General features: G+C 45.2%; 1 protein-coding gene across 3 annotated transcripts in view; it reads left to right on the top strand.

Annotated features, from left to right (window-relative positions):
- The window catches only part of GUCY1A2 (guanylate cyclase 1 soluble subunit alpha 2), a 237455-nt gene that overhangs the window by 19172 nt on the left and 201254 nt on the right, over positions 1-17029 (top strand). For all 3 annotated transcript variants that reach the window (XR_008319186.1, XM_053307939.1, XM_053307940.1), the window contains exons 2-3: positions 1222-1283; positions 10636-10757. Coding sequence is in view for 2 of the 3 variants with exons in the window: in XM_053307939.1 (XP_053163914.1) it covers positions 1222-1283; positions 10636-10757 (184 nt within the window). In the remaining variant the exon portion in view is untranslated. The remainder of the gene's footprint in view (positions 1-1221; positions 1284-10635; positions 10758-17029) is intronic.

The raw sequence follows: 17029 nt of genomic DNA, 5'->3' as shown, positions 1-17029 counted from the left end.
ATCCCCATCCAGAATTCTTGTTTCTTGTTGGTGGTTCTCTACTGCAGGAGTTCTCAACCTTGGGTCCCCAGATGTTGTTGAACTTCAATTCCCATAATCCCCAACCAAAGGCCACTGGGGCTGGGGATTATGGGAGTTGAAGTCCAATAACATCTGGGGAACCAACGTTGATAATCCCTGCACTAGAGCATGACAGAATATTGTGGACTCCTATATCTATATCTCTAAATAAATAGTTATGGTTCAGATGATACCCCTGCCCACATAGTTAGGAATTTGATGTGCTGAGAGCGCACCCATCGCAACCGTCTTTGTAGACGTCCTGATATCCTCCCAACTCGTCACTTTATTGCGTGGGGGGTGACTGTTCATCTGATTGGCCTCTCTACGCATCCTCCAAATACTTGGTATTTGGAATCATGTGTAGAGGCCATTTGGGTGGACAGCCCTCCCACACACATGTTAAAAGGATATGCTGGGTATCTGCACCCTCTTGGCACGTCGCCTTCCTGATCCAGGTGTGCAGGAATGGTATCGTCTCAACTGGCCTATATAGAGAGACTTTTATTATCTGAGAATCAAATTAGATTTTGCACATACATGCATGAAATATTTTTCTTTTTTAAAAATATGAAAAGGGTGTTAACATCTTTTGCAGTGGCAAAGAGGGGTTGTAATGTCTACTTTTATTTGTTTATTTATTTATTGTTGCATTTCTATACCGCCTTTCGTTAAAAAACAACCCCAAGGCGGTTTACAAAAGTTAAAAACATACAATAAAAAGACAATAAAACCATCCAGCTAAAAAATATAAAAACATATAAAAAACAGGCATAAAAAACAATACAAGTAAAAAAGTACTTTTGCCCCAAGCGACTGTCCTCTGCTTCTGCGTATGTCATGCCTTCTTTCTGCTGCTTCTTGTGCTTGGTGCTAAAGAAACGGCTGCTGATTTAATGGAGGCCTGAAGTATCAGGGAAGAGCCTTGAAATATTGATGTGTTTGGAACAAAAACAGCTTGCAGCTTCTGGGCTGCATTCTTCCTGTTACTCTGGGGGGAGCACAGCAGATGTGTGAGGAGGGGGGGTGAAGGATGTAATTGGAAAAACATACATTAGATGAAGCGATAAAACCGGTAGCCACCTCCATGCAGACATCGTGCTGAGCGCAAAGCTGACTGATGCTCCGCTGATAACATTTTTATTATTATTATTTCTGTAGCCTCAGACCATAAGGCAGACTCTCCAGAGGACCCTGCAGCACTATGAGCATCAAGTTATTGGGTAAGTAGAACTGATTCCTTCCAATTTGGAAGAAGCAGACAGATTGATGTGTGGACAGCAATATATAGATATGTATTATAGATTTATATGAATTATAGATGGCAATAAAAAGGAATTGACAGTTGCTAAGATAACACTTGGTGACACCATGGGGCACAATCTGCTGGGAGGTTCTCTTGCACAAGCCCCATTGAAATGCCCAAGAGTTAGGCAGTGCTTTTGTGTGGCATCTGTCCATCTCGGTGGAATACTTCCCAGTGAATTGTGGCTGTAGACTTTGGCTGTGATTACCCTGTTTGGAAGATGATGTGGATATTTTTCTTTTATACCTTCCATCCATCCACCCACCTACCTACTTACCAACCGTGTGCTGTTAGAAAAGACCTATATATGCTTTTCATAAAATAGCGAAACACATATTAAGATGTGTGACAGATTATCATCAATATTCAGCTGTGGGGAAGAACTCACATTTGATGCAAATAGAACTGGTATGGAGAAAAAGTAGATTAATAAAACATTAATTGCAAATTAACCTTTTGAGCACTGTAACAGACAAATAAAGATCCCAATCATTATTGCATGGGATTCTTCATACCTCTCCATTTTATTGTGTGCGTGTGTGGTTTTTGATGGGGGTCCCCCCCCCCCAGTGAATGAGAATGTGCAGAACCTTAATCTGTATCAGATTGTGATGCCTTTTGTTTTATGTAGTACTGTCCTTGTACAAGGAATAAGGGTGCAGGTCGATGCCTTGTGTCAATATCCGATCTGAATATCAATACAAGGCAAACGTCGGAAGAAGGGCGTTTGAAGAAGAAGTGGAGACAGGGAAGTACATGTGACTTTTTAAGTTAGCTGTATTTAGGCTAAGTTATAATATTTCTACAACAGCCACCTAATGGTGCAACAGGAAAATGACTTGATTATCAAACCAGAGGTTTCAGGTTCAAATCCCCACTGGTATGTTTCCCGGACTATGGGAAACACCTATATCGGGCAGCAGTGGTATAGGAAGATGCTGAAAGGCATCATCTCCTATTGTGCGGGAGGAGGCAATGGTAAATCCCTCCTGTATTCTTCCAAAGACAACCATCGGGCTCTGTGGTTGCCAGGAGTTGACACCGACTCAATGGCACACTTTACCTTTACAGTATTTCTACACGGTAATGGGGCTGCAGCTCAGTGTTAGAGATTTTGCTTTTCATGTCCCAGGTTCAGTCTCTAGCATCTCCTACTCAGAACCTTGGAGAGCTGCTGCCAGTCAGTGTGGGCAATGCCGAGCTAGATGGACCAATGATCTAACTTGGTATAAGGCAGCTTCCTATGTTAATGAGGGTCTAAGGCATTGTGCCAAAGTCTCCATGGGAGAAGTAGGGGTTTAGAAGAGATTTTAAGGAAATAAGAGGGGAGACATCACACGGGTATTCTGAATGGTTGTTCCAAGTGTGAGAGGCAATAAGGTAAAAGGGCAGAGTTGTTTGAGGGAATAGAGTAGGAGACCTTTGGACAGTTGAGGGTAGTTGAGCTGGATGAGCTAAGGTCATGGGCAAGAGTGTAACTTTACTTATTACATTTCTAGACCACCCCATCCAAAGGCTCTAGGTGGTGACATGGGACACAAGAGCTGAAACAAAGCCACGGAGATGGGCCTTTGGCCTGATCCAGTAGGGCTTTTCTGATGTTCTTAGCATTGAGGACAAGGAGCTTGTGCTCGATCTGGGAGTGGACAGGAAGTCAATGAAGGGATTTAAGCAGGAGGGTTACATGGTTGGAGCAGGGGCATACCTAGGTGATTTTCCGGCCCGGACCAGCCCTTCTGCATGGCCCCCCCAAACTACTTTTGGGGGCCTCTTGTGGTGATTGGCGCACCTACATGTTCCTACGTTGGTTGGCAAACCTACCTCCTTCTCTCCCCCATCCCCAGTAGCAGCGGCAGGGGGAGCAACAGCTGGGCATGTCCTCTTGGCTCAGCGGCTGTAGTGAACTGTGAGGCATGCCTGCACAGTTCACTACAGCTGCTGGGCTGAGAGGACATGCCCAGCGGTTGCTCCCACTGCTGCTGGGCAGGGGGAAGAGGTCAACTGCTCGGCTAACCCTCCACCCCACAGCAGCCACCCCTCTGCTGTGCAGCGGCTTTGATTTAAACACACACACATGTAGGTTCGCCACGGCAGGCAGGCGCGGGGTGGCTGTAGGAGGCCCCCTGGACCTTGGAGGCCACAGACTGGGGCGCCAAGGTCTGGGAGTTTGAGCGCCTCTGGGTTGGAGTGAGGAGAGAAGTGAATGGGATGGGTCTGTAGCTCTGTGGTAGAGCATCTGCTTTGTATGCAGAAGGACCTAGATTCAATCTCTGGTATCTCCAGGTGGGGCTGCGAAAGATCAATCTAAAAACCTGGGAACCTGCTTTTAGTTAGGGTAGGCAATAATGAGCTAGATTGACAAATGATCTGACTCTGTATAAAGCAGCTTCCAGTGCATCTTTGAATGATTTTAGCAGTAGAAGGCTGGATGAACATGAGGGAATTTCAGTCTCTGTGCATGCTTGTGTAACTAGGAACAATTTTTTTAAAAAAATCTGTTTATAAAATGTCCGTGTGCCTGAAGGTCCCTTTCCAGGGGAGATTTGGGGGACCCAAGGAGGGCAATTTTGAATTGTCTTGGAAATATGCTACTGCTGCTTCTCCATTTTTTGGGGAAGTAACTCTGCCAGATGGGGGCCAGATGGAATATGCCCATCACTAGTTCAAAGGAACCCTGCATGTCTTCCAATGGCATATATAGAGAAAGGACTGGATTGGACCTTCAGTGTTTAGCTTTTAGTTTACGTTATTTCGAGGCTGCATTCTGTAGGAATAATATTGGATCTGGCAGGGATCAGGAAGCCAGTGAAGGCATTTAAGGAGAGGTGTGATAAGCACAGTGCGCCAAGAGAGGTGAGAGCCAGCGTGGTGTAGTGATTAGAGCAGGCCTGCTTGACTTAGGCCCTCCAGCTGTTTTTGGACTACAGCTCCCATAATCCCCAGCCATAGTGGTCAATAGATCCCACAGGGATTATGGGAGTTTTAAGCCACATCCACAAGAGGGCCAAAGTTGAGCAGCCCTGGGTTAGAGTGTCGGACTGGAAGCATGGTGATCCAGGTTCAAATTGCCATTCAACTTTGAAACTTACTGGCTGACTGCAGCCCAGTCTTTCATCTTTCAGCATAACCTACAGCAAACATAGAGGCTCCTTTCAAAGTGGGGATTCAGTTATATTTAGCAGGGGGAGAGCAACTGGCCCTATCCATTCCCAGCACAGTGTCCTTTCAGTGGCAGTTGCTGGTGTCCACTTTTGTTTGTCTTTTGAGACTGTGAGCTCTTTGGGGACAGGGATCCATCTGCTCCTCTTTCTGCTTCTCAAACTTCAAGTTTGAGAACTTCCTTGTTGGAAAGTGGTATATAAATACTAATAATGATAGTAATAATAATGATTGCATATATTTCCTTGATCTCCTTGGAGGAAGAGTGAAATAGAAGTGTAAATGATATTGGCCTCTAAACTGGATTGAGTTATCATGGGGGGAGAGAGAGAATGTTTACACACACACATGGCCATAAGAAGTGGCCTTGTACTGAATCAGACCATTGGTACCTCTAGTAGGGATGTGTGAACTGGCTCGATGTCAAGCCAGTTCAATATTGAACGGTTCGGTTTGATGGTTCGGATCGAACTGAACCACCCCCTGTTCGGTCCAACGCCGGACCGAACACCCCCTGACTGTTTGGGGGTTCTAAATCCCCCCCGGAAATTTTTTTTTTAAGGCACTTACCCCCTCCGGGGGAGTTGTTGGAGGTGGCAGTGCAGCAGCCTCAAAAATGGCTGCCGTGCCGAGAGAGAAGGCCCGAATGGGCTGAAGAGCCAGCCGAACAGGCCGGTTTGGGCTGCACTGAGGGGGGCGGGAGGAGGGGGAACCTCCGCGGCACCCCCCTCCACCTCCAACAACTCCCCTGGATCGATAAGTGCCTTAAAAAAAATTTCAAGGGGGAAAAAAGCTCGCAAACCCCCCCCCCCAGACTGGGGGGGGTTCGAGGGGTGCCGGACCGAACTGGCCTGGTCTGGCTCAAGTCTGGTCTGGACTCGGACCGAACTGGGTCAGCCAGTTCCGTGCACATCCCTATTGTCTATACTGACTGGCAGCAGCTTCTCCAAGGTTACAGGCAGGAAACTTTCCCAATCCTACCTGGAGATGCCAGGGACTGAATCAGGAAACTTTTGCAAGCTAAATGGTTGCTCTGTCACTGAGCTATGGCCCCATCCCCACTCACTCCCCAGAGTGCATAGAAAATAAGCCAGTACACGAAGGAATAAGTAATAAATACATTGGCCTAATATACTAGTTTATGCAGAAGGCAAAACCCAGCTTTTCATAGCACAGTATTTTGGTTACTTGGATGCCAAATTGTGATCTGTTTAGCACAGAGTTCGCACAGCCCGATGACCTTCACGTAGAGTGAATCATGTAATGGTTTGTTTATTAATGGGTCAGTTATTTTTGCATTGTAGAAATATTTCAGACCTCAGCCAGGCTGCCATTCTATTGTGCTCAGTGCATGAGTACATCACCTAGTTCTTCTTGAATAGAGAGGCTTTTCTTGCTTCAGTGAATGCTTACATAGATGAGTAACATTTGCAGAATTGCAGTGCTGGGAGTGGGGAACCCTAGTTGAGGACAGTGGCTGAAACAAATAGGAAGTTTCCCTATACCAAGTCGGATCATTGGTCCATCTAGCTCAGTGTTATCCACACTGACTGGCAGCAGCTCTCCACGGTTTCAGGCAGGGGTCTTTTCTAGCCCTACCTGGAGATGCCAGGGGTTGAACCTAGGACCTTCTGCATGCAAAGCAGAGACTCTGTCACCAAGCTATGGCCCCATATGCTAGCCTTGCAACACATCATGTTGATTGTCGTTTTTTAAAAAAAGTATTTCTGAGCCACTCTCACTGTCTGAAGGGACATGAGAGGCCTATCGTAGGGCTTCCCAACCTGGGGGGGCCTCCAGTTGTTGTTGAACTACATCTCCCATCATTCCCAGCCACAATATATTGTAGCTAGTGCTGATGGGAGTTGTCGTTCAGCAACATCTGGAACCCGCCCCCTGGTTGGGAACCACTGGCATATAGCATACCATATGAACCTGCCTTATACTGGATCAGGCCATTGGCTCATTTAGTTCAGTACTGTCTGCTGTGACTGTGTTTTCAAAATGGACAACAAATATTTATACACCACTTTTCAACACAAGATTCCAAAGCGGTTTACACAGAGAAGTAATAAATAAATAAGATGGCTCCCTGTCCCCAAAGGGCTCACAATCTAAAAGGAAACATGAGATAGACACCAGCAACGGTCATTGGAGGTACTGTGCTGGGGGTGGACAGGGCCAGTTACTCTCCCCCTACTATATAAAGAGAATCACCATATTAAAAAGGTGCCTCTTTGCCAATTTAGAGGGGGAGACAAGTAGCAGTGTTGAGCTTCGACCGGTGATCCTGAGACAGTAGCCATATTTTATTCAGTCGGCACCATCTCAATAATGGTTACTACTTTAGTTGTTCCCACCAACAAGTGATCTCTTTTATGTATTGTTTCTTTCTATCCTGTCTGCATAGACCAGGGGTGAGCAAACTTGGCCCTACAACTCTTGTTGAACTAGGAACATAGGCAGCTGCCTTGACTCGGTATCAAACAAATAATGTAAGGGATCTGAATTGCAATACAAACAACAAACTGGCAGATCTGATAATGTAAGAGAGAATACAAAATCTGTTGAATATGTAAATATAAATTAAAGGTGAAACAATCATGTATATAAAGTGATATGGATGAATCATATAAGATGTCAATAAGATATAACATCCACGCATCAGCACAAATATTGATATGAGAATAGAACAGCAAAGTATTCCCAAAATATGAAAGCACGAATGATATTTCAAAAATATGTCAGCACAACAGCTTAAGAAGACAACAGTCCTCCTGGATCAGGCACAAGGCCTATCTAGTCCAGCCTCCTGTTTCACGCAGTGGCCCACCAGATGCCTCTGGGAAGCCCACAGGCAAGAGGTATATGCATGCCCTCTCTCTTGCTGTTGCTCCCCTGCAACTGGTATTTAGCAGCATCCTGCCTCTGAGGCTGGAGGTGGCCCACAGCCACCAGACTAGTAGCCATTGATAGACCTGTCCACCATGAATCGGTCTAAGCCTCTTTTAAAGCCATCCAAGCTGGTGGCCATCACCACATCCCATGGCAAAGAATTCCATAGATTAATTATGCACTGTGTGAAAAAGTACTTCCTCTTGTTCCTAAATTTCCCGACCTTCAGTTTCATGGGGTGGCCCCTGGTTCTAGTGTTGTGAGAGAGGGAGAAAAATTTCTCCCTGTCCACCCTCTCCCCTCCATGCATAATTGTATACACCTTGATCATGTCTCCCCTTAGTCGCCTCTTTTCCAAGGTAAAGAGCCCCAAATGTTGTAGCCTAGTCTCATAAGGAAGGTGTTCCAGGCCCTTGATCATTTTGGTTGCCCTCTTCTGCACCTTTTCTGGTTCTACAATATCCTTCTTAAGATACGGTAATATTCTTCCCAGTAATATTTGCTGTTTCAGTAAACTTTTTCAAGTGCTCAAAAAAGTTCAGTAGTTCTTCAGAAGATATTAGTAATGTCTTCTTTGTACTCCTGTTTCGAATAATAAATCCCTTTCCATCGGAGTCCACGAATCTGTTGGATCTGTTGGTTTGTTTGCATACTAAGTCAGACCATTGGTCCATCTAGCTCAGTATTGTCTACCCAGACTGGCAGTGGCTTCTCCAAGGTTGCAGGAAGGAGTCTCTCTCAACCCTATCTTGGAGATGCCAGGGAGGGAACATGCTCTTCCCAGAGCAGTCCCATCCCCTGTGGGGAATATCTTACAGTGCTCACACTTCTACTCTCCCATTCATATGCAACCAGGGTGGACCCTGCTTAGCAAAGGGGACAATTCATATTTGCCACCACAAGACCACCTCTCCTCCTCCAGGTTATTGTGGCTGAGTATGATGGGAGTTGTAGTTCAACAACAGCTGGAGGGCCTGATTTGCACACCCCTGGTCTATAGAAAACTGTCTCTTACTTAGATCAACCTTGGGTTTCCAGATTTCATTGAGGAGAGATCTATCAACGGCTCCTAGTCTGAGGGCTACATGCCATCTCCAGCCTCAAAGGCAGGATGCCTCTCAATACCAGTTGCAGGGGAGTAACAGCAGGAGAGAGGGCATGCCCTCAACTCCTGCCTGAAGGCTCCCAGTGGCATCTGGTGGGCCACTGTGTGAAACAGGATGCTGGACTGTTAGGGCCTTGGGCCTGATCCAGCAGGCCTATTCTTATGTTCTTATTTTATTGGACTGCAGCTACCATTGTCTTCAGCTATTGTGGTTGGGGACCATGGGAGTTATAGTACAACATCACCTGGGGGACCCCATTTGGGAATCTCAGACCATTGGTCCCACCTAGGAATACAGGAAGCTGTTCTCTACCAAGTCACACCATGAGTCCATCTAGTTCAGTATGGTCTACACTGACTGGCAGCGGCTTCTCCAAAGTTCCAGGCAGGAGTCTCTCTCTGCTCTATTGTGTATGTTTTTTAAACTTTTGATTTGTATTTTTATATTCCAGTTATATGTTTGTATTGTGTAACTATTTGATAGTTTTATTATTTTTAAATGTTTTGTAAACCGCCTTGTGATTGTGTTAATAAAAGGCAATATAGAAATGTCACAATACATACCTGGAGATGCCAAGGATTGTACTTGGATAGAGTGATGGCCTCTCTTCTGTACAGATAAGGCTTCTGTGAGGGCTGTATCCATTAAATGGCACATGTATTCCTAGGTGGGTGCCCTTGATGCGTATGTAATTACCCAGGTGCCCTGACCACTTTCATGTATTCAAGTCGGGTCAGAAGTAGGTGTTAAAAATTCATCTCCAGCTTCCGAAACTCTCTCCACCTTTGGGATTTCTCCTTGCGTGCTCAGTAACGGGTTTTTTGTTTTTGGTCGGTCCAACTGAGCTCGAATACTCTCCTTGGCATTAATAATGCTGGCACATTTGGAGAACCCCTCAGGGCAGAAAGGGAGAGGGGAGTGTTGCTTGGGGAATCGCCAAGGCACTGTTACTCATCTCTGGATGCAGAATATGGAACAGACGTGGGAGAAAGGGAGCGGGAACTTTTTGGTGAAAGAGGACTCTCTGCTCTTTTAAAGCTTGTATTCTTAGAACTCGCAGGGTGAGAGACTGTGCGTGGTGTTGCTGTCAGCTCTCTGGTTAACCCCCTTTCCCTTCCCTTTTCTCCATGCGGCTTCTTTTTATACCTCCTGTAGAGAACTCATGCCTGGTATTAGCTCCCTTGTTGGATAAGCTGCAAGCAACAGGCAGCAATTGAGGTCTGCAAAAGTCAAGGGTTCCTGGGAAGAAGCTGCTGACTAATATATAATTATTGATATAGCAAAATCAGTGTGTGTGGCACTTGGCAACCAAATAGAGCAGAGGTTCCCAACTTTCAGTCCCCAGATGCCCCTCGCATAATCCCAGGACCCCAGCCACAGTGGGGCTGGCTGATGAGGACGAATGATGTCACTGGGAGAGGATATCATTATCCCTCGTGCCGGTCTTTGCTATTGCTGATGAGGGCAGGTGGGCGGCTTCCTCGGCCCTGGCCCCATGCATGCTGGGTCTTTGATGTGAGGGAGGTAGGCACCAGCTGTGGAGCCCAAAATCCAGCCTTGGGTTGCTGCTTGCTTGTTACATTACTGCCCAGGATACGGACACTCCTGGGTCCAGGGCTTAGCTCGATGCTGCAAAATTGACTCTGCTCTGCAGGGCAACAGATGTTTTGCTCCTAATTTTTACTAAACACTGACTGAAGCAAGTTATGGACCATAAAAGCTAGTGCCTTACACCCGGGTATAATATTTGGTTAAATGGTTATACCCCCTTTTAAAAGCCAGTGACCATCGCCACATCTTGCAGCAGCAAATTCTGTAGGTTAATTATAAAAGGACCCGCCTTCTTGTCCCCTGGCTGCTGCTAAGTGAACATATAGTTGGTGAGGAACTTAGTCAAAAGCTTTTTGCAAGTCCAAGGTAATTGGGTCGCTCCCATTTATTTTTGACACTGTCAACCCTAAAAAAGGGTGGGTGTGGCAGGACTTTGTTTTGCAGACGCCATGCTGTTTCTTCTTCAGGAAGGCTTGTTTTTCTCTACATGTACTAATTCTAGATATTTTAGCCGATTGTTGATTTGATGCGAGGCACCATTTTTATGTTTCTTTCTAGTTACAGGGATGCTGAGAAGAACTTCCACAATATCTCTAACCGATGCTCTTATGCAGACCACTCTGGCGATGATGAAATAGAAGATGTCTCAGGAATTCTCCAGTGTACAGCAAATATTCTTGGTACTGTGTCCATTTGTGCCATTTTTTGTTATTATAGGGGCAGATTTTTTAGCTTCCCTTGTCGTATCCATGGAGGTCCTCCCCTCAAGTTCCATTCCATGGATTTTAGCTTTCGGTCAGCATCATCAAAAGTGCAATAGTGTCAAGGTTGCTTCTTTGTACATCAAGATGCTGTGCTGGATCAGCTCAGTCCATTTCCTCCAGAATTATGTTTCAAGCAGTGGCCAGTAGATGCTTCTGGGAAGCAAGGCCTTTGTCATCCCCCCACATCTGATACTGAGAGGAGAGCTGGTCTTGTGGTAGCAAGCATGACTTGTCTCCTTAGCTAAGCAGGGGCTGCCCTGGTTGCATTTGAATAGGAGACTGCATGTAAGCATTGTAAGACATTCCCCTTAGGGAATGAGGCCGCTCTGGGAAGAACATCTAGGTTCCAAGTTCTCTTTCTGGCATCTCCAAGATAGGGCTGAGAGAGATTCTTACCTGCAACCTTGGAGAAGCCGCTGCCAGTCTGTGCAGACAATACTGAGCTAGATAGACCAATGGTCTGACTCAGTATATGACAGCTTCCTCTGTTCCTATGAGAGATTTAGTGCCTGCTGAATCTATAATTCAAAGCTCCACAGTGATCTGATACACATGACTCCACTCAAAAAGAGGCTCTTCACTGCTGAAGATTCTACCAGCACATTCCCCATGATGCATGTGATGCATTCTACAGTGAATATTTATGTACTGCTTTTCAAGAAAAGTTCTCAAAGCAGCGGACATAGAAAAATAAAAAAGATAGTTTGCTGTCCCCAAAGGGCTCACAATCTAAAAATGAATAAAAGCTAAACACTATTAACAGTCACTGGAGGGATGCTGTCCTGGGTTGAATCGGTACAGTTGCTTCCGCAGCCCCGCTCACCCACTGAATATGAGGGAATTGCCACTTTAAAAGGTGCCTCTTTATTCAGTTAACGGTGGGGAAGTGACCGCTCAGTTAGCAGGGGTTCTGTGACAATTGAGATAATCCAGTGGTTCACTGTTTCCTCTAACAGGCATTCCTAGATGTTGTTCACTACAACTTCCAACATCCCAAGCTAGTGTCCTTTATGGGATTATGGGAGTTGTAGTCAACAAAATCCGGGTATCCCTGTTAGAAGGAACACTGCAATGGTCTCATCTTATGCTTTGGAGTGCCTGCACTAGCAATGAAACTACTAGATGAGGACATAGAAACTCTATTTGAGATCTGGTTAGTAAATGGCTCCTGGGAGGTCCTACTGCAATTAAATAAATTTCATTAAATAAATAAATAAATAAGTCCTATAGAGTAGCTTCAGAATCGTACTACTAAGTATCTTAGTCTGGATGTCAGCCACACTCTTATTTCCTTGGCGACTTACAAAACCTTGGATTAATCTTTTTATTCATAGTGATGTACACAAAGTGTTTTGTTCACATCCAGGGGGCAGAGAGTGGGCGCTTACCTGCCTCTGTAGGGCTCCTCCCAAGCAGCACTGAGGTGGTGTCGGCATGGAAATGGCACCTGAGCTTGTGCAGATGCAATCTTGAGTGGTCGGCAAGACCATGCTGACCACTCAGGATGGCGTCTGCACATGCTCAGATGCCATCTATGTGCCAACGCTGCCTGCGGGCTTCTGGGAGGAGCCCTGCAGCTGTGTGTGTGGCATTTAATCCTGAGAGTGCCGTGCTGGGGTGGTGAAGGGGTCATGGAGGGGCAGGTAGGTCATGCCTTCCGCCTTTTAAAGTGCCTGCTTGCCTCCCACTGAAACGATTCGGTGGGGGCAGGTCGAAGCATTTTGGCATCTCAAAATAGCACCCTATTTATTTTATTTTAATCACTTCTAGCCAGTACGTCACTCCAGCACACTGCTGCTGCTTTATTTTTGTGTCCCTCTAGCACTCTTACAATAAAAATGCAACAATAAAACAATTAATGAGAATAGAACAACTATAAAAGCCTTAGGCTGCAAATTGAAGTGGCAGGCAATATCAGACAGGAGTAAATTTGATTATAACTGGAAACTCAATTAAACCCAGTTTTTAAAAGCTCCCTTTTAAGGGAGACTTTTCGGGATCTTAAAAACTCATTAGGAGGAAGACTGATGAAGCACATCTGGGAGGACATTCCAAAGAGGGAGGCCACTACCGAGAAGGCCCTTTTCCTGGTCCTTGTCAACCAAATCCCTTTTCTGATAGATGTCCCTCTAAAACAGGCTTTCCTCTTAATCACCCTGCTCTGTTTCTTCCTTGTTCAGAGTAGCTCTTCTCTCTGCCAGACACTCTCCCTTGGTTTTCTGCCTCTCTCTCTCGCTTTCCTCTCCACCTTTTCTCTCTCCTCATTGTTCTTCCCTGGTGGTCACTCCTTTTTAGTAACCCTCCTGCTTTGTGCAGTCAGGGGCAGCAGAAGGGGTCAAATAAGCTAGGCGCTGACTGAGAGCTCATGGCCAACCCTTGAAGATTGTGTGCCAAATAAGGGGAGGAGAAAGTTACACTGTGCATCTCTTGCAGAGCCACTGCCTCCTCCCACCAGCTTCCACAAATGGGTACATTCCGAGGGACATTCCTAATTGCAGATGAGGAGGCATGTGGCAGAATGGTGAAGGGGACATCCTCCCAGTGCCCACTGTAATAACACAGGGGCTTCTGGGAAGAAGAATGGTTTCCTGAGGGTGGGGAGGGGAGGTGGAGCAGCCACTACTAAGAGAATGAGAAGCAACTTCTTCTCTCACACTTCCCCTTGGTGAATGGGGGGGGGAATGTGGTGAGGAGCAGCAGGAGCTGTGTGGGGATTATCGGTTGTGAAATAACTTCTTCATAGGGATTCCCTATGAAAAAGTCATTTCACAACTGAGAATCCACAACACATAAAAATTCCAATAAATTCACCTCTTTGCCCAATTCCTTTGGGGGTTTGGTGGCAGTTGGCACCCATGGGGCCCTGCCACCCAATGTGCTATCCTAGCCCTTAAACATTCGGTCGATTTGAATTCAAATTGAATCGAATAAAATTCAGATTGACCCAGATTCGAGGGCAGCAGATTTGAGTTTGAATCAAACTGGGCTGATTCAATTCGGTTTCAAATTGAGTAGCAAAAATTTATTTGTGCGCATACCTATCGCAGGGAGGGTATGCTAGGGAGTGGAAGTGTGGTGGGGGAACCATTGTAGAGCTTTGTCACAGCCCCCCTCTGCAGTTGGGTGCCACCCCTGTGGGCAGTTCATCCTTTTAAATTTACCATTTAGAGTCAAGTCTCCATTTACATGGACCTGTACTGGTGTGGTTGCTGCTTCCTCCACATTGGCTCTCACCACACTGTGATTCCAAATGGTGTGCTTATGTAACTTCCAGGCTTTATACCAGGGATTCTCAACGTGTGGGTCCCCAGATGTAATTGGACTTCAACTCCCATAATTCCCAACCAAAGGCCACTAGGGCTGGGGATTATGGGAGTTGAAGTCTGATAACATCTGGGGACCCACACATTGAGAAACCCTGCTTTATACCAAGAGCTTCAACTGTGCAAGCCCCATTGAAAGGTATGGGGAGGATAGGATCTCAGTGGTTTGTGTCCTCCATTTGCCCTTTAATTTTTCTGGGTCTTGTGCGGAAAACATTTCTTATGGGTTGAGTGCCTTTCCAGGAATTTGCAAGCAGCGAGATCTTTCCATTTTGCTTCACAGTTATCACACTTTCACTTTATAGTGTGTTAAAAGCTGTGCGAGGAAATTCTCACTGTTTGTAAATATTGGAGGAGTCCCTTTGCCTGCTGCCTCTTGCATGTTCATTTTTGTGTGAGTGTATTTATGACCAGCTCAGCAGGCTTTTCTCCAGTCATGTCTTTCAAAGATGATCAAAGTTTTTCCATAGTTGATACAGCATGTTTGTTCCTTGACAGATGATACTTTCTCCTTTCCAGGGTCACATCTGATTATTTTGCCTACCGAGTAGAATTCTGCAACTGTGGATCACTATGATTTTTGGTAGCAAAGATTAACTAGATTGTGAGTGGGATTAACTGAAGAAAAATAAAGCACATAGGGTATCAAGAGCCAGCCCTGTGAATGCATTTCCCTTCCTGTCCTCCCCATTCCAGAGTGGTCTCAACCAGCCCCATGACTTTTGAGTTTTGTTGCTGCCACCACATCGACTTTTTTCTATGGCTGAGCCTGTTACGACAGCCTTCCAAAGCTTGGTTTTATCAAAAAGACTTTAGTATAGTGGTACAGGCTTTAAGCATGAGGTGGAGAAAACAGAAGTTACTAATTTTTAAAAAAAATAAACAAGAAATTGTACTTTAAAATAGTTCGGCTTAACCCAATAGTTTCTTTGAAACATTTAGTACAAAAACAGCGACTTAATGAGCATAAGGAAAATGAAATGTGATCAAAACACATCCAGCTGACTTGTCTAACACTGGGTCCTAACTCAGTCCGCTGCAGTTACTTCAGTTTTTCCAGCAACCTGGCTTGTCCTTTGTTCAGCCTCAGGTTCTGCTCTCCTTCAGGTTTGAGGTTTCCAGCCCCAGACTGTTTCTTCTTGCTTGTAGGTTATTTTATCTCTGCAGAGAGATTCTACTCTCTGATAGTGATTTCTTAGCGCTTTTTAGCCCGAGCTCTGATTCTCTCTGACTGTGCCAGAAATTTCTTCACTTGGACTCTTCTTGCAGTGCATTCACTTGGACTCTTCTTCCAGTACTCTAACTTGTACCCTTGCAACTCCTTTTCTAGTACACCCCCTTTCTTCTGATTCCACACACTCTGCACATTCTATAATCAGCACTAAAACTCTGCTGAAAGCAGCCTCCTTATATACACAAATTTCCCTCCCCTTTTTTTTCAAACCATCCAATCAATATAACTTAAGATTCCTCCATTTTTCAAAACATAACCAATAAAATCAAACCTCCCGTTCGCTCCAAATTTCTAACTGTCAAACTGTTCTCCCTAAAAAATGAAGCTACAGAGCAGGTGCTGTGAACCTTTAACCCCTGCACAGCTGTCTTGATACAGTGAATAGCAAGGCAATTTGCAAAAAAAAAAAAAAAAAAATCTTATTTACAGACAGAAGAGGTTTAGGTCTCGTTCCTTCGCGCCTATATGTCCTGCTCCTGGGCTTTGCAGACGGTTCTGGTTGGTCATGGTAGGAAATAGGATGCTGGACTCAGTGGTCCTTTGGTGTGATCCACCAGGGCTCTTCTTATATTTTTGTGTTTTTATAATTGAGGGGCCACCATAGAAAAGTCCTGCTCTTGGTAGCAACCAAACTAACCTCTGAAGCTTGAGGCACCTGGAGAAGGGCTTCCTTTTACAACTTCAGTGGATGGGCAGGATTATATAGGAGAAGACAGTCCATTCATAAACCATTGAGAGATTGACTGCAAAGACCTCTCAAGCCATTAGCTCGGTAAGCACTGAACTTTGTTTGAAAAACCAAATGGCAATTGATATTTCTCTCTCTCCCTGCAAATGGATAAATATGTTTTCCCCTGCCCTCCCACTTCTTCAGCCCTTCCTCTTTGTTCATGCCTGTGGGCATGAAACTTTTTAATTACACTTTTTATCTAAGTTCAGAAGCCTATGAGCCATTCAGCTTGCATGGAGTTTCTTTCAGCTCTTCTGGGATTTTCTTGATATTATATGGGCTGTTGAATATTTATATAATACTGAGTATCTCATTCATGCCCTTAGGAAATAAATATTCCAGCAGAAAAGAAGGATATGGTCTTTTGCAGTACTTTTTATTCTTGACTTAACTAATTCTGCTTACATTACATTTAATGAGAAGCTGCAGAAAAACTCTGGTTGGTTTTGTAAGCTTCCTTGAATGCAAGCAAATGAAATTGCCTTCTGTTGAATTGGACTATTGATCCATCAAGCTCAGTACTGTTTCTACGGATTGCCAAAAGCTCTCCAGGATTTCAGACAGAGGTCTTTCTCAGCCCTGCCTGTAGACTGAACCTGGGTCTTTTTTAGGTGGAGCCTGAATGCAAGTGGTCCCAGATTCTATCCCTGGCTTCTCCAGGTACGAAGAGGAGACCAAGGCCTTCATACCCAACACTCGTCTTGTGGAAGCAAGCATGATTGGGTGTCTCATACCCAACACTGGGTATTGCTAAGCAGGGTCCACCCTGGTTTGCATTTGAATGGTAGTCTACATTTGTGAGCACTGAAAGATATTTCCTTAGGGGATGGGGCCGCTGTGGAAAGAGCATTTGCATACCTGTATGGAGAAAGTTCCAAGTTCCCTCCCTGGCATTTCCAGA

Source organism: Hemicordylus capensis, chromosome 3, assembly GCF_027244095.1.
Source record: "Hemicordylus capensis ecotype Gifberg chromosome 3, rHemCap1.1.pri, whole genome shotgun sequence".
Taxonomy (NCBI): Eukaryota; Metazoa; Chordata; class Lepidosauria; order Squamata; family Cordylidae; genus Hemicordylus; species Hemicordylus capensis.
This window is presented reverse-complemented; position numbering and strand designations above follow the sequence as displayed.